General features: G+C 40.9%; 1 protein-coding gene across 6 annotated transcripts in view; it reads left to right on the top strand.

Annotated features, from left to right (window-relative positions):
- The window catches only part of TACC2 (transforming acidic coiled-coil containing protein 2), a 157,354-nt gene that overhangs the window by 14,701 nt on the left and 117,869 nt on the right, over positions 1–24,784 (top strand). For 3 of the 6 annotated variants that reach the window (XM_063132749.1, XM_063132750.1, XM_063132752.1), the window contains exons 4-6: positions 1,066–1,194; positions 5,865–11,420; positions 12,522–12,626. The exons of 1 other annotated variant lie outside the window; for it this stretch is intronic. In XM_063132749.1, coding sequence (XP_062988819.1) covers positions 1,066–1,194; positions 5,865–11,420; positions 12,522–12,626 — 5,790 coding nt within the window. The remainder of the gene's footprint in view (positions 1–1,065; positions 1,195–5,864; positions 11,421–12,521; positions 12,627–24,784) is intronic. 2 more of the 6 variants (XM_063132751.1, XM_063132753.1) reach the window with 2 other exon arrangements.

Genomic DNA, 24,784 nt, shown 5'->3' on the forward strand with positions numbered 1-24,784 from the left:
AACTAGACTTTACATTAAATGTATGACTGCATTTAACATACTTGTTTTTAAATGTTTTAAGTAGCAGCCATGAGGTAGTACAATCAGGTCAGGACCATGGCACTTGATTTGATTTGATTTATTAACCCTTCGATAGAGTTTAACCCTTTCCCCCAAGGTAAATCTCCGCTTCCTGCTATTTGGGATGTGAAAGAAATCCATTGGGTGTATAAATTTATAGGAGCTTACCCAATTTGGATCTCCTGGCCCCAAACGTGTATCTGGATGCAATTTGCGATTGAGATCTGCACATTTATGTACTTGCAATCCACTTCATACATATGTACGTTTGAAAAAATGTGCTCCCAAATGCTTACATTTAGAAAAATGCACATGGAGACATGTATGAATTTCTATGTGAGACAAGAAAGAAGAAATTTGCTACATAGCTGGGTCAAAATGAGTTTTGAGGTGGAAATCAGAGAACTTTGGTGAGCTCATGTTTTGCTCATTTGCACATCACTAGCTGCTTTTTGCACCAGGAGGGGAAAATAACAACCTCAGGGAGAGCAGAATTTTAGCTGGGACCACTGTGAAGGGGGAAATAGTTAGCTGCCCTCCTTGCATGCTGTGTTTCTGGTGACCCTTATCACATGCACAGAAAACTGTTAGTTTTAAAGTAAAAATAAGACAGACTAAATGCATTCCTGCTTTAGCCCTAAAGGCACAATCCTATGCTGGCTGGGGAATGCTGGGAGTTGTAGGACTTTTTTTTTCTGTCTAAATATACAGAGGATTGCTATATTTAGTACAATTAAGAGGACTAATAGGGATAATCTCAACTGCAAGAAAGTATAGCCAGTGAAGTATTGTGGAAGCAATGTTGAACTGGACTGAGCATTTGTTAGTCTTGTTATAGTCAAAGCAACACAAATATAAGCACATTAATGCAAACCACAAATCTGTGAAGTTACAGTGGTGATATTCTGAAGGCAATCTCTTGCATGCCAGTTTGGACTCTTCTGATTTTAAGACAACTTTCAGGAAGTGTGTGTGTTTCTCTTTTCACAAATCCTTTTCTGACAGAGGGAATTGGCCTTTAGTATCTGACTGGAAGGAAAGAGAGCTCTACCAATCACTTACCCCAAAGAACCTTCTTTTTACTGGGCTTGATGTAAATGAAGATTCAAGGTCCCAGACCCCAGATATAAGCAGGTACACAATACCAAGTGCAAACAACTACATACCCAATTGCCAAGTGTGAGCAGTTATCTCTGGTTTGAGGAAATGCACGTGTTTGTTTTGTGTGTATGTGAGGCCGTGCATTAATATCTTGCTTGTGAAAGTACATCCATAGGTAAGTATGCTCATCCTGGCTTTTAAAATATTGCCTATATCGTTTTAGGCTGTTTGTGGAATTTGTGTTCTGGATGGCAGTGTGTAGCTTGGGTTTTGCAAGTTTCTGGCTATTGATATTCTTGATGGTTTGGTGTGTGTGATTTTTATAACTGTTATATTGTCTGTCCTTAACTTTGGTTCAATAAGGAAAAAAGGCATCGGTGAACAAATAAAAAGACTTCAGCTTATTGAGATTCCAGCTCACATTAAACCAAAGTGGTGAAACATTACACTTAGATATTCCATTGGAATATGCCTTTTGCTACCCAGGCCAATCTTGGATCCTAAGAAAGTTCCTGTGTTTAAAAAGACGTGTGTGCACATTTGCAAAATGACTGAGCATCAGGTTTTGAATTCTGGCCTGACAATGCAAAAAGTGTGATCCAATCCTGATGCCAACACACATGGGAAGGCATGGTGTACATCACACTTAGATGGCACTGTATATATACATTGGTGAGTCCCACATGAGTGGGTCTGTGAACCCACTGTCTCTTTCCCTACATGTTTAGCACATACACTTTTGCACAGTTGTATGGATCCTTTAAGGGTTGAATGTTGAAGGGAATATCCCACCAAATATGGCTTTTCTCACCACTGTAGCACTGATATAGAAAGTGAACTGGGTAAAATTATCTTTCCAAGCAATTGTGAAAGATATGGGAGCATTCTGAAGATCTAGGCAATGAAATCCTCATTTTTACCGACATGTTAGCCCCTTCATATGTTAATTGCGTGAAAGGGGTCCATACATATAAAAAGGCAGTGGGACTCAGCTGGCACCTCCAGCCCTAAGGTTGCGTTACTTTCTTGTCCCACCAATACACAGATTGTGCATCAACGTCTGAGAAGAAGGAGTATATATTCACAGACCTGTATGGGAGTGGGACCCCTGATTGTGCATAGGCTTCCCATTCTTACATGCCAATGTTCAATGAGCAGACATTGGGGAAGGGGCAGTGGTGCTTGTGGACCCCCCATATGTGATTAATAGATGAAGGGCTAAAGGTTATGGAACATTTGTGATCACTGTGATGTCTGACTCTGGAAGATGTAGGGTCTGATATCTTAGAACTACAAGCCTGCATGAATGTAGATACAGGAATGACTTCTGTGCAAGCACTAACATGTGCCCCCAACATAATGCCCAAGCCATCCCAATGATACATAGTAGTTGTCCATGACCATACAGTTGCTTGCTACCAAACATACAGAGATTGAGTTCACACAACATGTTAACCCACACGCAGGGATGAGTGTAGGTTGTTTGTTGAACCATGGGTTAACATGTTGTCTGAACCCAGGGCATTTTCCACAGGGTTGCTTGTTAACCTTAGAGTGTGGCTTTTCTCGAACAAGTCACCTTGAGAACCCATGATCTGTTGTTCGGTTGTTCAAGGAGGTTAACAAGCTACAGCATGGTTAACAAGCCACCCTGTGGAAAATGTCCTGGTTCAAACAATACGCTAACCCACGGTTCAACAAACAACTCACAGTTCAACAACCCATACTCAGCCACTCAGTGTGGTTTAGTGTGATGTGTGAACAACCCCAAAGATAGTCCTTTTTCATTTCATTTCTTCAGGTATTTATTTTGTCTGACTGATAGCTTAAGTAACTTCTAAGTGTTTTATACATTTGTGTGTCCCTATAGGTAAAGCTAGAACTGTGTAACTTAGCAATATGAAAATAGATGTGTATTTCAATATTAAGACAAATGCGTGCTTGGTCGAAGTACTCATTTATTTCATAGGAAAACATCTGGTATCTTTGCACTTTTTCATGGGGAGAAATGTAAATCAATTTAGCCATGTTACAAGTGAGAATATATATTTTTATTCATCATTTATTTGTTACATTTATATCCCACCATTTTCTCCAAGGAGCCCAAGGTTGTGTACATGAACCTCCTCTTCTCCATTTCATCCTCACAACAATTTTGTGTGGTAGGGTAGGCTGAGAGTCAATGGCTGGCCCAAAATCACCCATTAGCTTCATGGCCAAGTGGGAATTTAAACCCACATCTCCCAAGTCCTAGTCCAACACTTTATTTATTTCATTTCTATATTGAAGCTCTCTAAACATTACACCTGTTTGGCCCAGAGGAAAATAAATGCTATTGAAGCTTGAGCTTTGAACTTTTGTAAACTTTCAACATTTTCTGCATGTCTACATTACTCAAGTTTCAGTTTAAAACAAAAATGAACAAAATTGGTCTGGTAGATCTCGAGTAATAAGACTTACACTACTGTATTCTTATATAAGATGCTGTAATTAATGCGTAGAGATAAGCCACTTACTTAGCACATAGAATCCCTCCACCCCCACCCAAAAATCTGCTTTGGTAAGTGAGTCTGCTAATCTAGCGTCTACCAAATTACTGTCAGCAGGGGAGCAGACAGGACATGAATTTTTCAATCAATATTCAAGAAAATGTTGCCACTCCTAAAGTACTTGGAGATGTTGCACTTTATTCAAGGTAGATATGTACAATTAGAAGCAGAAATTTAGTGATCCATTCTATTTTTAAAGCCTTGGTTGTATCCAGCTTGAAACACATTTATTTAGAAGTAAGCCCCATTGATTAGGATCACAGTCTTAGGAGGATTTGCAGTTAACAACATGAACCTATTAGGACTTGTGCATTTGGCACTTAATATTTCTTATTATCACTTATTAATGCCTTAAGTTTTATTGTTGTTTGTGTTTTGCCTTGGTAGCTTTAATAATAATTTTTTTACCCTTAAAGGCAGCATATTTTTTTAAAAAAATAACCCTAGGATAGTTAATAAAATGTATGTTGTCAAGTGCCTGGCCCATTAGTAGACATGCCCACTTTTTAAATGAAAGAAGTAGGGGTTCTGCTTGCAGAAAAGAAACTGCTGATCTCCATAGCTGATGGAGGTACTTTGGTTACTAGATGACCCAGGGTTAGGCCTGCACAGTATTGTGGCCTGCTACCTATGTGACAGTCCTCTCCCCCTGTTTTTTACACTCTCAGGAATGCAGTGAAAACAGAAGGTTTATTCTGGTGGGTTGCCATACATGATTAGAACCCTGCATTCAGTTTGGAGCTTCATGCCTTCTTTGGTTCTCTAGGCATTAACACTTCATTTGCACCAGTGGATGAACTGGCAGAAATCTGTTGCTTTCTGAAAATGGTTGAGGGTAAAGTGAAGCAAGTTGCTGCAGCCTGACTGGATCTGTGGCTTCAAGTTATTATTATTATTATTATTATTATTATTATTATTATTTATTTATTTATTTATTTATATAGCACCATCAATGTACATGGTGCTGTACAGCGTAAAACAGTAAATAGCAAGACCCTGCCGCATAGGCTTACATTCTACTAAAATCATAGTAAAGCAATAAGGAGGGGAAGGGAATGCAAACAGGCACTGGGCAGGGTAAACAGGCACAGGGTAGGGTAAAACTAACAGTATAAAGTCCGAGCAACATCAAGTTTTAAAAGCTTTAGGAAAAAGAAAAGTTTTTAGCTGAGCTTTAAAAGTTGTGATTGAGCTTGTAGATCTCAAATGTTCAGTAGGAGGGATCATAGCTGCTTTGCGTATAAAAGGTCCCAGCTTCACTTCCCGGCATCTCCAGGAAGGGCTAGGAAGGAAACCTTCTTGAAACCTTGGAAAGCTGCTGCCAGACAGTGTCGACAATACTGGGCTAAATGGACCAATGGTCTGACTCAGTATAAGGCAGTTTTCGATATTCCTAGGAGACAAGGTGTATATGAATGGAGATTTGCTACTCGGCTATGGAAATAATAGAGCATGAGGGTGACCCCACTGAGACTAAATAAATCATAGAGTCAAACAGGATAAAGATGAAAAAGCCAATAGGCCCAAGAGTTCTAGAATCTGGCATAGAATAAAGTTATTGATTCAATATTTCACTTGGGGTGCCAAAAAACCTACTATGTGTGTTTACTCAGAAGTCAGTCTCCTGAAGATCTGTTGGTCTTACTCCCTTGTAAGTTGGTTTTTAGCACTGAAACCTTAATTCAGGAAATACAGAAAGTGCAACAAAAAAGTATAACCTTGAACCTCATGACCTTTCAACTCAGGAATAATATGGTCACTCCATACTACAATTTTCCACCTGAAATTCAATCCTGTGCTGATAAGTTTTCCATATTCAGCATTCATTTTATGATATTTTTTATGTCTGGTAAGGAGCAAAGAAGCAGCATGCAACTCAATAAATTGTTAAAAATGATCGCTAGAGAAAGTTAATCCACGTATCTAACATGATAGACAGCAGAAAATGCTGAAGGAGTCGATTTTCCATGTAATCATTCTCTCAGAATTTTAAATCACTTTTATGCCTCTGGTCTCTTGCCTCATGAAAGCAGACAACCAGATTTTCAGTGCATGTGCCTGCATGGCTTTGAAATCTCTGTGGCCCAAATTTTTATTTTTTGTGTTCCACTTTATTGCCGATTTGAAATGAATAAACGTTTCCATTGTTGGCAGCCTAAAAAATGACGGCCTCTGTAGCAATGCTGCTGAAGAATCATCCAGCGCAAGCCCAGTGGTGGCGTCTCCAGATGTGATGGCACTGGGGAATCTCCTGCATGAACCAGAAGACCGAGCCACATCTGAGTTCTTAGAAGGGGCTGAAGAAACACCCGTGCCAATGCCTATGGTGGAGTGTGCCAAGGAATATGTTGCAGTAGGTTTGCCTGCCCTGTTGCCACACCCAACGCCTGTGAATGACAAAGACACAAGAACTATTCCCGCTGTATCTCTGGGGAGCGGTTCAGATGTTGAGCAGCAGCCTGCTGCCACTCTTGCAACAAAGGATGAGCAAGATCTAGATAATTCTGGCTCACAACCAAGTCCTTCATCAGCTGCTACTTGGATGCTGGGAGCTGGATTTGAACAAACCAATTCAACTATATTACAGCCATTACAGCAGAGTCAACAGCTGAATGACGAGAGGGAGGCACATGCCATCCCATTACCCAAGAGTGAACAAGGGGGAGATAATTGTATCACTCAAGAGACCAGCCAGGAGACAGAATTTTTGGAAGTGGGTTATGAGGAGCAGGCTGTAATAAAACCAGGTGGACAGAACACAGATGGCATAGACAGCCTGTGGATGAAAGAGGAAGCCTTAATCCCAAATTATCCCACAACAGGAGGTTCAGACTTTGAAATATATGGAGCAGTTGTTGATGGTCAGAGTTTTGTCAAGTCCAGTGACTCCGTCACTGAATGTAGCAACGATGTAACAACAAGCAAAGGGGATGAATGCCACCACGTTTTCCCTGAGTACAGGGAGCAGTCTGGGCCTGTTCCTGCCCTGCCCAATATGACCTTGAAGCTTTCAAATCTGGCCTTGATAACCATGTCCGAAACAAAAAACAGGGGTTCTCCATCTGAAAAAGAATGCCCAAATCAAGTCACAAATACACAAGCAGAAAGCCTCTTTGTTACTGAAAGAGAAAATCACAATGTGGATTTACTGGTTAGCTCTGAGCATTCCAGAGTGTCCTTTTTACCAAATGAGAATGAAAAGCAAAACCCCAAGACTGCATCTGAGAGCAGAGCAGAGCAAATCACACAAGATGAGCATGCGAGTGGAGGAAAAATCACTGTAGCTGACCCAGAAAATCTTGTCTGTTTTGTAAAGGAAGATTCTGTTGTAGATAAAGGATTGTCACTGGGGGAAAATGCAAGAGACTTCACAAGTGAGAGTGAGCTTACTGAGCTCATTAAAAAAGAAAACATACCTGAGGAAAACAAAGACATTTCTTTGGGAGAGGGTGGAAGTCAGGAGAGGCCAGTTTTAACAAGTCCGATTATACGCAATGAGGTAAACTGTTCCCAAGGGACACTCCTAACCTTTGATATTAACAAAAGGCAGGAGAGCCCTGACACTAACTGGGATGATTACTGTAGCTCTCTAGTAAACACTTCTGAAAGTGTTGCCAGTGGCAAAGCTTTGGAAAAGGAAGCAAGTTCCGAATGTAGTTTGAATGTATCCAAAGACCATTCACCTGAATTAAGTCTGGGATCAGACAAAGAGAAAGCAGCCACAGATGAAAAAAAGGATATAAACTCTCTATCTGTTGAAGCACTACATTTACAAGGGGGGAAATGCTCACAGAGCTGTGATCTTTTAAATCCCACTGCAGAAGATGCACCACTCAATTTCCCAGCCTGTAAAATGGCAGAGAAAGTTTGCTCAGCAGATGCACATGGTTCGCTGCTGCAGCACTCAGAGGACAATACTGTTATGCAAAGTGAGCGAGATGGATCTGGGGAGCACAGATTTGCTCAAAAAACTGAATGGGAGTTGGAAGGCCAAGCCAGGCATGAAATAACATCCAAAGGCAACAAAGCATTTGCAGAAATAATACTGGTTCCTAAAACAGAACTTGAGCATCAGGACTTTAAAGAATTGGCAAGTATTGCTGAATGTGTTTTAGTAGAAAAAGCAAAACTCCAAGAGGACATGTCCCCTTCTGAAAGCAAAAAACATAGCCAAATAGATCGCAGTGATGCCGACTCTGTACTTGTGACTGTTACTGAACAAAGCAATGCTGTGGGTAAGAAAGAAAGTAATGAAACCAGATGGGAGGAGTACAAAACAGAAATGAAAAGTCAGGCAACTGACACAACTTTGGCTCAGAAACCCGAAAGCAAATTGGACTCGCCACAGCATGTACAGCAAGGACAAGTGACTGAAGAAAATGACCTAAGTATGAAAGAGGCTTATTCTAGCAGCATAAGGGAGCAGCATAATTATATGCTACAAAGCAATGATGGCGAAGCACCTTTGGAAACTCTTCACAGAAAGACCGTGGATGTGCAACCGATGGTGGATGTTTTGATACCACCTCCACAAGTGGAACCAAAAGACAGTCCAAAGCCCCTTAGCTCTGACGACAGTAATCAACAGCACATTTCAAGCACAGAAGTCAAAGACCTGGATGACGACAATCTTAGAATGGTTACAAATCTCGAAGAACAAGAGCCTAATGAAAGATCTCCGGAAAGGAAGCATTCACTGGAGTTAAACCAAGCCAGTGGCCATCAGGGGCTGTGTGAAAGTGAAATGAAAGTTACTGTAGATGTTCTACACAAACCCCGAGAAGTGCTTTGTGGGCTAGAGATGAAACCAAACAATCCCATAGCTGTCGCAGACGAAAATGCACCTTTGCTGAGTATTTCTGACTCCGTGGGAGATACCGCACAAGACGGCAACCTGCAGACTTTAATATACCCAGAGGCGGAAGAAAGCTGTCTTAACAAAGAAACATTGAGCAAGCCCAAGCAGGAGGTTTCAAATTTTCTGATTTCAGACAGTGTTCATGAAGTAGCAAGTCTCAGTGATGTATTGGCTAAAGAATCTGCCATAAACAAGCAATTGGGTGGTTCACATGGACTGACAGACAGCACAGAACAAAGCAACACTGGTGTGATCGAATGCATTCCACTGATGCAGGAAACAATCACTGCCCATGCTGAACAACCACAGACTTTGCTAGGGGATTTTGAAGTAACTTGTGCAGATGATGATTCTAAGAGCAACAGGACTGACCCAAACTTCTTAAGCAAAGTAACAGAATTGGGAGAAGAAAGCTCAGATATAGAAATAAAAGAAAAGCCATGTTTAGTGGATAAAATTGTCCTGAAAGATGAACTTGGAAAAATAAGTGATGAAAGTGCATTTATCTTCATGGCTGCTGAAAATGTGGAAACACAGGAATATCCTCCTGTATCATCTGAATGCAGAGAAATGTCTGTCAGTGGCCCATTGGATAAAACTGGCAGTAATCGACAGACTGAATTTCTAGCTGCTGACTCTCAAACAGAACTAACAGCGCTTTCTACATCGACACTTTCAGGTGATCAGCTATCCAAAGTGGACCAGCAACCTAAAAACTCCAGGAATGATGGCAGTGTGGATGAATTACAAAAAGAAGAGCTAGGAGTTATGGCATGTCAAAATGTCTTGAGTAGCACTTCCAATTTGCAGATCGCTGCTGCAGCTGCTACACCTATACACGAAGATGATACTTTAGCAGAGAAAAGTGCAACAGGTCAAAGGAAACCCAACGTCCTACATTTAGACAATATTCCTTCAGAGACAGACCCAGGGAATGATTCTGTAATTCCCATCCAAGGCTTCCTTTCAGAAGAGAGTATAACTGTTCAAGATTCTCCTGAGACTGGGCAGTTTGAAGGAAATTTGTCACCATTTAATTTCATGAAGCTGCAGACCGAGATCTCAGCAATTAAAACGAAAGGCGCAAAAAGTGATGTAAACTTCAAAGCCCAGCAGTTTGACAGCTCTGTAGAATCTCTCTTCAGCCTTTCAAGCTTAGAAGAGAAGCTTCTGAGCCTTTCATCTTTCAGCAAGCAAGCAGGCTGTAATGAGGGCATTGCAACAAATATCACCTGTGTAGATGACAGGCACAGCAAGAGCGCAGAAAACACAGGGAGTGTGGAAAAGAGCAAATCTGTTTTTGTAGAGAATTTCAGCATCCCCACGATGGAAACAGATACTCCCAAACAGTATGCAGGGATCACTGAAAAAGAACCTGATCTTCCATCCTCCAGGGGCTTCGGCATTGGCTTTTTTGATTTCAGGAAGCATATTAGCAAAATATTTGAGAAGACGAATCCAACTACTCTGACTGCAGAATACCCCCACTTTTCAGCTGAAAACAGTGCAGGTGAGGCGGACAGCCCTGTGGCTAAGGAAATACCAGAGTGTAAGCGAGAATTAGAACAAAATGATGAAAGCAATACAAATGGAAAACCCAAGAATGACCAGAAAACAGAAGGATGCATATCGCCTTTAGAGGCTAGGAGTTTTGATGGAGCTACTGATGAAAGAATAGCGCAGGAAGAAAAACTATTGATGAACACTCAGGATGATTGTTTGCCAGGTGCCTTTTCAGAAAACATCGTCAATGCATATTGTTTGAGTGAAGACCTTCTGTCAAGTTTGCCAGAGTTAGACAACAAAGTGGATAGCTTATGCAGCAGTAACGTGAAGGCAGAGGAAAGTGAATGTGTTAGTGCTATAAGCAGTGACCATGATGAGAATCATGTGTGCCTAGAAACAGGAAAGCTACAACCTGCAAATTCTTCTACCCCAGAAATCGGGAATCTACCGCCCCCTTCAGACAATGAACTGTCTTTAAAGATTGCTGCCTCTCAAGAAGTTGTTTTGAAGAGTGATTTTGACAGAACTACTGCTGCAGAAGCAGAGGAGGGTAATTTAATTAGTCTGTGTAATGCAGAACCAGGCTTATCTGAAGAAGAGCGGATGCATTATGGCAACCTATGCCGTGACCCAATGCCTAGTGAAGACAAGGGGAATGGCAGGAGTGTTGTTGACCTAGGCAACATGTCAGCATTGCCATCTCTTGAAGATGGTCTTTGTGTACACAGGACGTTGCCTGGTGAAAATCAGAACAAATCCATCTGCTGTGATCGTTTGGATGAAAATGCACTTCAGGACAAAGTGTTCATGACACAGGATGCCTTGAGAAGTACAAAATGCTTGCAGACATTAGTAGATGCTCAAGAGCAAGAAAAAGAACTACATGGGCTAATAGATTATTTTAAAAATGAGGCAAATCCTGATGATTTCTCCCCAGGTTACTGCAAACCAGAACCTAGCACTGGGAGTGAGGGCTGTGTGGAAGAAGCAAATGACACCATGTTGAACACAGCAGAAATAGAAGCACGTATTTCTGTTGACACCCCTAAAACAGGTACAACAAGCACATTATTCACTGATGACTGTGACTCAGCTCTGCAACCCAGCATATGCAGTCAAGGGACTGATGAAAAGAAGCCTTCAGAACCCATTCAAGGGATGGAGCAAAGTGTGCATACAGGTGCTGAACTTGCTTTGGCAAATCAATGTAGAGAAGAGAATTTGGCACCTGAGAAGTCCCTTCAGGATGCCCAGGAGAAAGGATCGACCATATCGCTCCCAGAATCTGAGCAACACCTTGCTAGTGAACTTCAAAACATGGCCACAGAAGAATTGCCTGATGAAAGGTACTTATTTAAAATTAACTGTAAAAGAAATTTGCCAGTATGCTGATGTTCAAGTAAGACAGCATTTAGTGAGGGAGGATCAATCCATTTCTTGATTGCTTAGAGCTATGTTGAGCATAGTTCCTAATTTGCAGCCTACCTAGATAAAAACTATAATTCTTTCTGTAGAATTTGGTTTTAGTTAAGGAAAATGTTCATGAGTTGATGAAGGGAGTAACAACATACTCTGGGACCTGTAAAAAGCTGAAGTTTCCACAGCCCTTTACTTACTTCTTAGCCTGGGCACTTAAGCTACAGTCCTACAAACACTTTCCTCTTCTGAGCAGACACCTGTAGGATTGCACAATTATAGTTTTATGATTTTTAAGATGTCCATCATAATTCAGACATCCTTAAAAATCGGACAGCTCTACGTTACAGTGAAGTGTAGATTTGTTTCTCTGTGCTTACTTGTATATCTCTAAAACCGTTTGAGCTGCAGGGTTTCAATCTGCTACTGATTGAATAATTAACCTGGTTTATTTAAATTTGCCTTCCAAGGTATTCTGAAATGTCAAAATGGCTTTTATTATCAGATAACACATCATCAATGTTTCTTATGACATTTGACTGATTGAGGTTGCCATTAGTATATTACATTGTTTTATTCACTGCAGGTGTTCAAATGTATGGGATTTTTAATCTGGGATTTGCATGTTCCTGCTGGTTCTCCCACAGAGAGAGCACCTGCATTATTAAGAGCTCCAGGTTAGGGACAAATTCAGCAGATTTCCTCTCAACTTCTCTGCTGTTCCATTCCATCCTCCCAAACAGGGAAGTCCAGGGGATAAGTGGGAAAGAAGTCTGAGATTTATCTCCAGTCCTAGAGCTATTTTTAACAAACCTTCTCACCTCATTTGGGAATCAAAATGGACATTGCACAAATGGCTAGTCTTAAGGTTTAGCAATGTTTTTCCCCCCTCCCCCCAGTTATTCTGTAGGGTTTTCTTTATCGTTACTTTGAACACCACAAGAAGCTTTGTATAAATAACTCTCAGCCCTATGAATTTAGGCCTCCTTCTCTACTAACTAACCATGTCCCTGCTTTTTCCATAACCTCAGCAAATTTCCTGAGCTCTGTCACTCTCTCCTTGCTGTACCTGAGAAGGACGCTATAGCAGCCAAAGACACCTCTGATGAGGCGAGAGATGACGTCAGAGCAGAAAGGTACAGTGGAAAGCGTTAACTGTTTCAGAGGATGGTACTGCTCTGTTCTAAGTATCGTTTTTTCCAGGTGCATGAAAAAAGAACTTGATAGTCAAAGTGCAAAATTGGCTTTAACCCTACCTTGTTTTTAGCACTAGAGATCATAGAATAGTAATACAGAAGGAAATAGGGTTGTTCCTTCTACTTGTAATTGGTGCTTCATTTGAGTCACCATTCACCAGGGAACCTTGTTTTCAGTGTTAGCATTGGGTCATGTAAATTAATAACAGAGTGTGCGTTTGTACACAGCATTTGTTCCTTCCCATCATGAGTAAGCACAGCAGCTCTTACACATCTAGAATGAAGAGTGATGTGTTACCAGGGTATATTGTGTGACTTCCAAGCAGGATATCAATTTCTTTTATTTTGGGGCAGGGCTTTTGTGTCAATAATAGCTAGCTGTTGTGCAAAGTTCCCTTGACTTCAAGACGGTGATGGAAAATATCTTTCCTGTAAACATCTGTGTATCCCAGCTGCGAAAAGAAGAAGAGTCTTGTTAGGAGAAAAAGGGGGCAACCCTTCTTCCAGATAAATTTAATTCCTGGTACCTCTTAAGAATGTAAACCCTGCTTGTGTAATCCTGTTCACATCAAATTAATGGAGTGCATTTGGCCAGCTATGAAGCAGATAATGTAATCAGTCGCTTTAGCTTTTGTCACATTTAGGGGATTTTTAGATTTTTTTTTTTTTAGTGGAGCCTAGAATGAACAGCTGCTTAATAAGCATAGTAGAGTACACTATATAGGTGACTGAAAAACAAAACATCCTTTATGCTCTTAGTTTGTTCTTTTGTAAGAGAAGATGTCACTTTCATCGGGGGGGGGGGAAAGGCTGCTTTTGGCTCGTTTACAAAAAAATTATGCATTCTGAAGCTTTTGAATGTTTCAGAAAGGAGTGTTCACAGACCTTCTGTATTCTTTTTTCTATCCTTGCTGTCTTTGCTGTCTTATTAAAGGAGGGGTGTTTCCTTTTCAGATTACACGGTCAAATGTGTATCTGCTTGAGGGGCTTAGGGAGGAGGTGCAGAGTGTGCATATGTTGTAAAATTACAATGGGTGATATGCTTTGATACCTGTTGCAAACAGGGTGGTGTCCTGACCAGCTGCTATTAATTCATAAATCCACTGCTTCATACTTGTATATGTTGGAAGAATTTTTTTATCACCTGCTTTTCCTATCTGAGCATTTGTCCCAAGTGGCAACAGCTGCTGTTTATGCAGAACTGACTTTTTTTTAGCTGCATGCCTGTGGATATATACATCTTGCAAACTGCTTACACAGGAATATAGAATAATGTGAGGCACAGACTCAAGTACAGATCACTTCCCAAGGCAATTAATAGGGCACATTGCTTTTGTTCAGACTTGCTTATTACAGGAATGTATAATTAAGGGAGGGAGAGAAAACGTATCTGTTAACGGTTTGCCTATTCCCTGCTTTATATAGCCGTGGTAGTAGAACTGAAGCATTGTAGGTACATGAGTGTTGCCAAGTTGGTCAAAAGTAATCCCTGGAATTCCCCTCCTCTTTGTTGTGATTGTTTCCCTATATTCTTTACCTTTTAATCACAATGTTTTCTACCTTGCAGTGGTGATGGTGGTGTTCTAATAATCATTATGTGGAGTTTTAATTGTGTGGGCAAAAGTTGTCCATTTCTAAACTCTGGACATACAAGAATTCTGCTGTTGGTGATTCCCTGGGCCAGTTCAAACACAGAACACCTAATGGGGCTGTTCACATGACATGACAGCCCACCATGAGTTATTTAGAACAATGAAGCTGAAGTGCATGCAGGGCATGTGTGGCTGACACTTTGAATATCCAGCCCCTACTAGGGGGTTGTTGTGTCATGCGAACCTAGTGAGTGAGAGTTACGGGAGGGTTAAACAACCCTCCCATAATATATGATCGCTTTCAGGGTTATGTGAGAGTTGTTTAATCCTCACATAACCCGGACTTGCTGGGTTCACAGGACCCAACAACCCCCAACCCAGTCACATAGTGTTCACTGCTACAGTATGCCAAAAATTAGGACCTATCCAGATGATAAGGAATGCCTACAAAACAAATAGCTTCCAACGGATTAAGCAAAAAAGAGTAATTAGAATGATACGGGGGGAAATTTCCTTTTTAAAGCTCAAACTGTATATTGATCAGAGTTCTGTGTTCTGTCCTCTGTGGTTTTTTAGAACCCAAATTTCCGTCACAGCAGAAGAAAGGTAGACCTGGAAAGGCTGCTTAAGTCTTTCCCCTCTAGCTGTTCTTCAGCTCCAACTCACTCTCTCCATGCTGCTTTTTCACTTGCGGAGATAAAAATACAGGGAAGCTGTGGGAACTTTTTCTCCCAGAGGTGAAAAAGACTGGGGTGAGTGGGTAGGGAGAGAATGGAGTAAATGGCCCATCATAAAAACATTTAAAACTAGTATCTAGAACCTTGAATGTAAAACAGCAGTATAAAACAATTCTAGATCAACCAGTAAAAACCACTTTACAATTAAAACAGAGAATAGGGCATCTTAAAAATTCAACTCATGAAAAGAAAAGAGTGGATGCAAGAAAAATCTCCGTAGGCAAGGAGAGAATTCTGGATTGAGGCACTATAATTGAAAAGGCCCTGGACAACAACTTCTGAAGATGATCATAATAGGGTAGGTTCAGAGTTTTTCAGATACCTTGGTTATGGCATCGAGACAGGCTTAAAAATGCTTCACATTTCTTGGAGACTGGATTTCTCCATCTTATGCTGATATCACACTAGGTGGTGAAAGACAATGGTGAATGGTGCAAGAAGCCAAGAGTGGTAAATAGTGCTCATATGTATGGATAATTTGTTTCTGGGCTGTTGCGATTCACTGGTCTGGTGAATATATTATTCATTTATGTCCTGATAGATGTGGGAACAAAGTCTTCCCTTGTCATTAAAACACAATGTGAAAAGGCACTCTTAATTGTTTTGATTGCCTGGGAACTCTGCATTGATTTCTCTAATGGTGCAATTCTGTACATGTCTACTCAAAATTAAGTCCCACTGATTAAACGGGGACTTACTCAGCGGTGAGCATAGGATTGCAGGCTAAGTATCTAGTACTGCTCTGCTCCACTAGCACTGTATCAGCCTTCACAAACCTGGTGCCCTCCAGATGTGTTGGATAATTTTATACTGCCGGAGGATGATGAGAGTTATAGTGCAAAACATCTGGAGGGCACCAAGTTGAAGAAGACTGTTCTACATTGTAATTCCTGCCATAAATGATTGAGAACTGGTTTGCATCAAGTTGCATTCACTTGGCGGTCTAAACAATTGAATTGGATGAAAAATAAACCACATCAGTTAGTTACATAACATTGGTAGTTGAAGTATTTGCATTTATACTAGCCAGGTGGAGTTCTTGTTGTCAAGGTAAGGAAGAAACATGAAACGAAGGCTGAGCTTTCTCAAACAATGATTTCATTTTTGTCTTTGTTCCACATAAGCATACTGAAGTGTTTAAAGTATTTTTAACAGCTTTTTTGGGGAGGAAGGGTAAAGAAAAGAAAGCTTGAAGTAGCCAAATGTTTTTCTATTTTACACCTTGGTATTTTTCAAATGTTACATAGGACACTGGCAAATATGTGATGTGCAAAAACAGTTCTTTGAAAAATGTGTGGCTACTATCCCCTCAGGTGTATGCCTACACCATGCTGTTTTTGCAGACCAAGTTTTATTTTTCGTGCCCATTTCATGTGTAAAATGTTGAGAGATATGGGTTTCCTCCTCCTCCTCCTCCTCCTCCTCCTCCTCCTCCTCCTCCTCCACATTATTATTATTATTATTATTATTATTATTATTATTATTATTATTTCTTACCCACATCTCCCTCTGGATCGAGGTGGGGAACAACATTGAAAATAAAATACATAAAACTGATTAAAAACATAAAACCAATACATTATTAAATTCCTAAAAACTTTTAAGACATTTTAAAATTCGACTGGGTAGGTCTGCCGGAAGACAATCATCTTTATAGCTTTTCTAAATTCAGAAAGGCCATTAAGAAAGACCATTAGTATTTGTGCATGTGTAAGGGAATCTTAGCAAATCTGATTCCTTGGTAAATGTATGAAAACCGACTGATTTCTTCATGATGTATGAAACATGCAACTGAAAACTAGAATGTATGAAACGCGCAAATGACAACTAGCAACATCATGAATTATAGAGATGGGATTTGTGTCAAACTGACAGTACAGGTCCTATGCTGTCTACTCTGAAGTAAGTTCATTGAATTCAATGGGACATACTACCAGATAAGTATATATTTCCCCCACTATATTCTTTCCCTTTCTATATTTCTGTATTGTTGTTAGAGTACTATCTGACTTTCTGGCCTCTTAGGGCAGAAGTGGGTAGAACCAGAATGTACATTAAGGTCTACTTGTAGATCTGTGGGTAATTTGCAGTAGATTAGCAAGAATTTCCAATATCCACTTGTTTAACAACAGCAGCCACAGAATTTCTTCCGAAGAGATACTGTCCTGCTCTAAATTATAGTGCTGAAGTGAAGAAGGTTTGGGGTAAGCAGTATGGGGGTTTGTATAGAACTGTGAACTCCTTTCAGTTCTGTTACTCAAAATCAATTCCTAGGCTTTATTTAATTCTAAGTCTATGGCTGAGTTCACACCACATGCTAATCAACAGGGTGGTGGTGGTAATAGGAACAGAATGGGAAACAACCATTGATTAGCGTGTCGTCCGAACTCAGCCCATGTCTTTTGCACCAGGCATTGGTTGGTTGAGCCTGTGATTCTAGTAAAAAAGAAAATAGTGCTTCAAGCCTGAAGTCTACTCACTCCCGCTCTGGGGACCCCCAAAACAGCTTGCATCACCATTTCTAGGTAATGCACTAGTGTTGCCACACCAGTATTGTCAATATTAATATGAATACAATGGGCTTGCTTTATACCTTCATCTTGTACAAACTCACCTAATTTTGCTTCTTCCATTAGGTTATTTCACTCTGGCTCAGTTCAGGCTACACGTTTCTCTACGCAATGGGAAAACTCCACTCAACTGTTGAGTTTGTAGGGGATACTCACCACACAACATGTTCTAACTCCACTGTTGTGGAGTTGAGTAAAAATCAATGCAATGTTTGAATGACAGTTCCTCTACCCTCTCTCCTCCTCCAGTCCTCCTGACGGTATCCCATCAGCCATTGCTGAAAAAAAACCAATCTCAGAGGCTCTCCTAGAGCAGCACTCGCTCCTTTTGCTTCTCTTGCCAGGGAACTCTGTAGCCAGTGGGAAAAGTCAACTCAATGCCGTGGGAAACTCCACGGAGCCCAACACACAACACACCAGTTGTGCAGAAGCTCTCCTCTGCACAGCATGGATATTCAGCATGGAGTGTTTTCTAAAAAAAACCTCCACCATTGCTTGGAGTTTTCCCTCCAGACGACACATTTCTCAACAGTGGTGAAAAACTCAGCCATGGTGTTCTAAAACCACTGTTGAGAAATGTGTTGTCTGAATTGAGCCTCTATGTGTCTGATTTGTGAAGGGCATTATTAGAGCGGTTATGTGATTATAGGAAGTTTTTGAAATTCATCACAGTGATAAGATTGTTAGGCACTCCTTCCTCCTAGAAATACCATGACTAAGAATAGCTCTCACAGCAGGCATAGGGAGTATATTTAGAGAGGGAAAGTTGGGAGCTTTCAAAGTAAGGACTTGATCAGAGATGGGAAATGGGCGACCCTCCAGTTGTTGTTGGATTGCAACTCCCATTAGTCTTAACCAGCATAGCCAATGGTGAGCGCTGATTGGAGATGTAATCCAACAACATATAGAGGGTCATACATTCCTCATCCCTGGATTAAATCTCTTATATAGCATGAATCCAAACCAAACACCAGAGTATGTGTCAAGAAGTTGTTATCCCATACTCTGTTTCAAGCACAACAAGGGACATATTAGAAATTATATTGTTTTGAAATATTAGTATTTTAAAAAGCAATTAATGTTTGACTGTTACTGCAAGAACCACTTCTTGTATTTTGTCACTAAGCCCAAGTAAAAATCAGACAGATTACTTAATATTTGGGACTCTTTCCACCAGTTCTGGCTAACTTTCAAGTTATCTTGGGCCAAATTTTGTTTTCAACTGGAAACTATGCAAAATATAGTGATTTCATAGCATCAAAACTAAATCACTTGAGCTTTGGTGGCTTCAATGAACATTTCCATTGCAGGGCTTTATATGTCTTAGTGAGATTCTGAGGTTTTGAGCCCCTGATAAAAATTGGAACTGAAAGAAAAAGTTCTTACCAACCCTTGAGGAGCAAGGCTCCTGATATTTGCACAGCTATAATTTTCAGTCACCACAAATAACTCCCATGAGTTTTCAATTCATGTGCAGGAAGTGGTTTTAAATATAAGGTTCCACTTTAGTAAAAAGATCTCTATTGGAAAATTGATATCTATGCTCAACTAATTTATTAAGCTAAAGTTGAACAGTCGAGTCCTAGTAACTCAGTAGGATTTACTTTTCAGTAAATATACATAAGGTAGGGCCATCAGTATGTGGATCTACAAAACCCACCCAGGATTGCTAGTTGATGAATGAGGGTAAATACTAGAAATAAGAAACTAATATTTCATTTAGAACCCAGAGTCAAGTTAAAGGGCTAGGAAAAAATTGGTCCCTGGAAATCTAGCAGACTTAAATGATAATTGAGATTGGAGTTTTGCCTGTGGTTTCTGATGTAAGATTTGTACCATTACTAAATCCCATGCTGTATACAGGCAAATATTTCCATAGAGCAATGAAAGCAAGCTGCCTCTTAGTGCTACCATGGCCCTAGCCCAAATCCATCATTGATAGCTTGATAACATGTTTTCTAATTGCAACTCCTGGTTCTAATCCCATTTGAGTTAATGAGTGGAGAAATTGACTAAACCAGACCATAAGCAACTTTTAGGCTCGTCATTTTCACTCCCAAAATAAAGAGCAATACTATTCTGCACTAGCGTGCTAGCATAAGCTAGCTTTAGTGCAATGCCCTAGAAAACCCATCATACCAGCAAATGCTTTTCCTGTTTTGCTCAAGATAGTTTATATTAGCACAATGTAATTTATGTTAGTGCTAGTACTGAACTGGGTACTGCCTTTAAACTGTTCTTGAATGTACTGCTTGTGCATTGGGAAATGTGCACTATTCCAAGAAATATTAATTTCTAAAAATTAGGAAATGTTCCTGAATATGGTTGAAGGGGTTGCACTTTTTGATTCTTTCATTTTTGTTGTTTTTATATCCAGCACACTCCATACTGCTAATAATAATAATAATAATAATAATAATAATAATAATAATAATAATCGTTAGGTCCCTGGCCCAAATAGCTTGCAATCTGAAGGTTTATGGTGGAGAAAAAATGGATGGGAGAGGGAGAGGGCATCAAGGGATGAATATAGGCAAATGCAGTTTCATACACTTAGCTCAAAACTTCAGTGAGTGCACTTACTATATAGAGTTTAGTCTTAATGAATTAAGTCACACATCTAAGTAAACACGCTTAGGATTACACTGTTCTCTGTTAAGGATAGATATGAAGAACAGAAGTTGCATGAATGCATATTTACTGCTCTGTAAGATCATACCTCCGACATTATATTCAATATAAAATATTGTCTTCTCTAGGTATCAGTAATGCCACAAAAACAAGTGTCTTATAGCATCTTGAAGATTTAGAACAAATGTATTATGGGTAAAGGCTGTTCTGCAAGATGCATCTTGTCACAATCCAAATAGTCTATCAGGGGTCCCGGACAGGGCACCAGTGTGCCCACAGGGACCTCCAAGGTGCCCATGATGCTTTCCGCTTTCTGCCCATTTTAAAAAATGAATTTTATTTTATTTCTTAAGAAAAAACATGAAAAATATTAGGACACCAGGTTCTCCATCATGTCCCTGAATCTGCTGCTGATCAGCAGTTGGCCCAGCAGGAAGAGAAGGAAACAGTTGGTTCTTGGTCCCAGGCAATCTTCTTTGGTAAACACAGGCTTTCCCCCTTTGCTCTCCCTCTCCATTTCCAGCCTCTTGCCTTGCTCTTTCTCCCTCACTCCCACCCTATGAACTTTCTATTTCTCTCTCCACCCACCTTGCTGTTTCTCCCCACTCCTAGCTTTGCTCTTTCCCTCTCTCTTAGCCCTTTTTTCTTACTATGTCTTGCTTCTCCCAGCCTCTAGTCTTGCTCTTTTTTTTCTGTCTGAGGTCAAAGCAGCCAAAACTTTTTCTTTCAGGCCAGGGGCATTTTCCTTTCCTCAGAGTTGTAGAAAGGTGTGTGTGTTGTGTATAGGATAAGAGGAGGAATCCTATATAGGTCTACTCAGAAATAATTCCCATTGAGTTCCATGTAAACATGCATAGGATTGCAACATTAAATAGGTATTTTGTTGTACATGGATTGGCTTTGGAGTTCCTCTGGTTCAACTCAGTTACTTGAACGAACTCCTTGTCTTTTGACTAGTCAGCTCCCCATGAATCCCCTCCCCTCTGGGAGGTATTTTGTGGTGGTGCCCATAGCAGTTTCTCAAATTTCCAAATATGTTAGGGACCCCTGGTCTACAGGTGCCTTCTGGCAGTGTGTGTGTGTATGTATTGGGCACTATTGAAAATGACATTATTTTCCAGCATCTGAGATGCATTCTCTGTGTAGGGTGGTGGATGCTTTCTGTTTCGTCTACACTCAAGTATCCCAAAGCTGCCTGTTAAAGTACCTATCACTGCTTCCACTGCTGGAAGCTACTTTTGCTTCTTTCCTAGATACTGCCTGATTCCTGAAGTACTACATAAGCCTATAAACTAGTTTGACTGGAATCCACAGTGAGGCCAAAAAATGCAAGTGTGTACCACAGGCATGGATGGCAACTTTTCAGGAACCACAGGAAATAATATATTTTAGACTCTACTAGAATGATAGGGTTAAGGCAGAACTGAAAGCCATCTACTTTAAGTTCCTGCAGAATGAGGCAGGATCTTCCAACTGCTTAATATATTAGTCCTGTACTTGAAACAGCTTTGCTACATCATTCGGACATCAGTTCCTGGTCTTCTCAATTTCCCTCTTCCCACCAGTGGTGCTGCTATAGTAGCAATCCACTACTACTGGATTCCACTACTACTGCAATCCACCCGATTGCTAAGCAGGCCTGGCCCTGGAAGGAATTTCTGTAGAAGTGAATCTATCACCTCTGGACTAAAGTACTCTAAATTAAGAACTTCTGAAAGTGCCAATGGCATTCTAGTTGGAAACAGTGGAAGTTGTAGTCCAACATATTTGGAGGGAACCAGATTGGGGAAAGAATAGGGTTGCTTCCTTAAGTATGCCAACAGGCGGCTTTAATAAAACAAAGTATTCCTTTTCCCCTTTTCTTGTTTCTAGGTGCCTCTTGCTGTTGGCGGAAGTGAAGGAATCTTATTTTCCACCAACAGTTTCCCTTTTACAGGAGCTCTGCTTGTCTAGTCAGTGCCAAAGTTAAAGTTCTGTGTTAAGAGACAAGGTGACATATTGTAAAACTTTATCCATCGAGTCTTCTTTTGGTTTTGATTTGCTGGATATTGTTCCAAAAATCCCATCAGCGACCAAGCTAGAGCACATGAACTTTATGGAGACCATTTGTACTATTTTACTGTGTCTATCTCACTTTTTACAAACTAAACATGTGCTCACCTCTCAAACTCTTCTAAGAAGCAAGGTAGCATGTATGGGGATTGTCCCAATTTATCTTCACAGCAGATCTGGTAAGCAGATTTAGCTAGTAACTGGCAGAAGGTCACAGAATGAGTTTTGGTATTGGGTCTGGGTGAGGATTTGAACCCAAGAGCGTCATCAGAGGAGTGTTTTATTGCATGCTCGTTGCTGAAGACTCACAGATTTTTGTGGGTCTTTCTCGCTGTGTCCCACCCCTTCTAGTCTTCTTCATTTGACAAACCCTCCCCCCCAATTTATCCGAATCAATTTGTACTTTTTGAGACGGAAGTTGCCGCTATCTCCTTCTGTGCGCAGGAGAAGCAGCCCGATCAAAATGGCCCACTGACTGGGCCATGTGCAAGTTGATTACTTTTGAAAGAGGAAGTAATGAGGGACAAATGTGCAGGCAGAAAAGCAACGGTAAGGAAACACGATTTCCCCAGAATCTAAGTCTCTGCCCACTCCACTACACTGTGTCTCAATAGTATGGTTAGACTAAACCAAGGTGTATGTGCTCTATTGTAGAATGCACAACCTCAATTGCATTTAGTTGAATTTAACATTAATAACGCTACATCCAACTCAGACCCAGACTTATTTTTCTCACAGTACTTTCCCCACAGAGATACCAACAGTACCATATTTAAGTGTCAAACACCCCAATGTTAAATTCCAGAATGGTACCTGCAATCCTATTCCTACAGAAATCAATCCCATATATGTTTACTTCTGAGTAAACATATACAGGATTGCTCTGTTAGATTTTTTTGTAGCAAACATTTTTTAAAAAAAATTATACAAACTTAGATAGCTAACTTTTACTATTAGTAAACGCCTATGCCAAGATGTTGTAGGTCCAGCGTGTTGAAATTCCAGAGGCCGGTGCCACAATCTGAGGCTGTTTACACGATTACAGGCAAATAAAGCTGAAGTCTTGGAGTGGTGGTGCTCAGGCAACCTGCCCCGCCCTCAGGCAATGTCTTTCATGTTGTCCTCGCTTCTTAACAATAGCCCTCATCAAATATCACTCTGGGGGAGGGCAGGAAGTGTTAAAATGAAAGGCCTGGAGATAAAAATGATCCCGGTTGGGATGTTCTAACGTTGTATAAGGGTGTGTGTGAGTGTGTGCCTAATTTGTCATGTCGAGTGGAAAGTGTTTCGAACATTCAGAACAGCCTGTCATGACTCAAAAAGTCCTGGAAAGCAACTCCGGTAGGCGCTGGAGAGAAGGAGGGAGAGAGAGGGAGAGGGAGAGAGAGAGAGAGAGAGAGAGAGGAATAATAAATAAATAAATAAATAAATTTATATAATTATTTATTTATATATATACACACACAGTCTCTCTCTCTCTCTCTCTCTCTCTCTCTCTCACACACACACACACACACGTGTTTTGTTTCCACTGGCATCCACACGCACTAAATGAGGAAGAAGGAGCCAGCGTGAACTCCAGATTCTTGCGAATTCAGTAGCACCAAGGAGTTTTCGGGATCGATTCTTCTGCAGGAGGTTGCGAATGTTTCCTAAAAAGAGTCGGGGGCTGCGGCGCGCCGACATTCCAGCGACCGCCAAGCAGCCTCGGTCGGATGCCTCCGGAACAACTGCTGCTTGGCTAGATGCTCGCTTCTCCTCTGGGAGAAGCAAGGGAGGAGCCTCTTAAGCTGGGCGCCTCCGGGATCTTCTTTTTTTTTTTTTTTTTAAATAGCCATTGGCCTTTTGTGTGGTTCAACTTTCCAACCGCTTTCCGTTCAGAGGGGGTAGGCAACGCCGCACGCCAGAGCTTGGGGATTCCTCCTTCGGCTGGGGTTTCCTCCCCCCATCCCTCGTGTGTGAGAAAAGTTTTGAGTTCTGCTGGGTTCCACAGGGAGAAGACTTGGGCATATTAGAGCCGCTGGTTTGTGACTGAAAGGGGTTTGTTTGTTCGTTATTACTATTTTCACCAAGCGCTTTCCCGAATGGAATCGGCTCTGCGTCGGAGGGTGATGGCTTCTGGTGTTTGGGTTTTGTCTTAAAGCAGATGAAGATCCAAGAGTGCAGTGATAGCGGGTTCTCCCGCCCCTTTTCTTTAACTTTGGTAAGTTTGATTTGTTTTGGCGTTCAGATCTTGCAAGTGGTTGGAATTAGTGGAGTGGGGTGGGGTTAGAGCTTATTAAAAAAAACCCTATTCTTCTTTAAGATGTCACTTGAATTTTCTTTTCGATTCAAACTTTTCCCTTCCTTCCCCCTCCCTCAGTTATATTCCATGTGGTATGTGGGTGCTCTTTTTCCTTCTCACACAGTCACTCAACCCTGCCACACACACACACCCGCAAATTAAATGGGAAAAATGGCCTTTATATCCTGGTAGCTGAAGACAGTTGTGCACGTTGCTTTAAAATGTGCCTGCA

The sequence above is a fragment of the Elgaria multicarinata genome, chromosome 8 (genome assembly GCF_023053635.1).
Source record: "Elgaria multicarinata webbii isolate HBS135686 ecotype San Diego chromosome 8, rElgMul1.1.pri, whole genome shotgun sequence".
Lineage (NCBI taxonomy): Eukaryota > Metazoa > Chordata > Lepidosauria > Squamata > Anguidae > Elgaria > Elgaria multicarinata.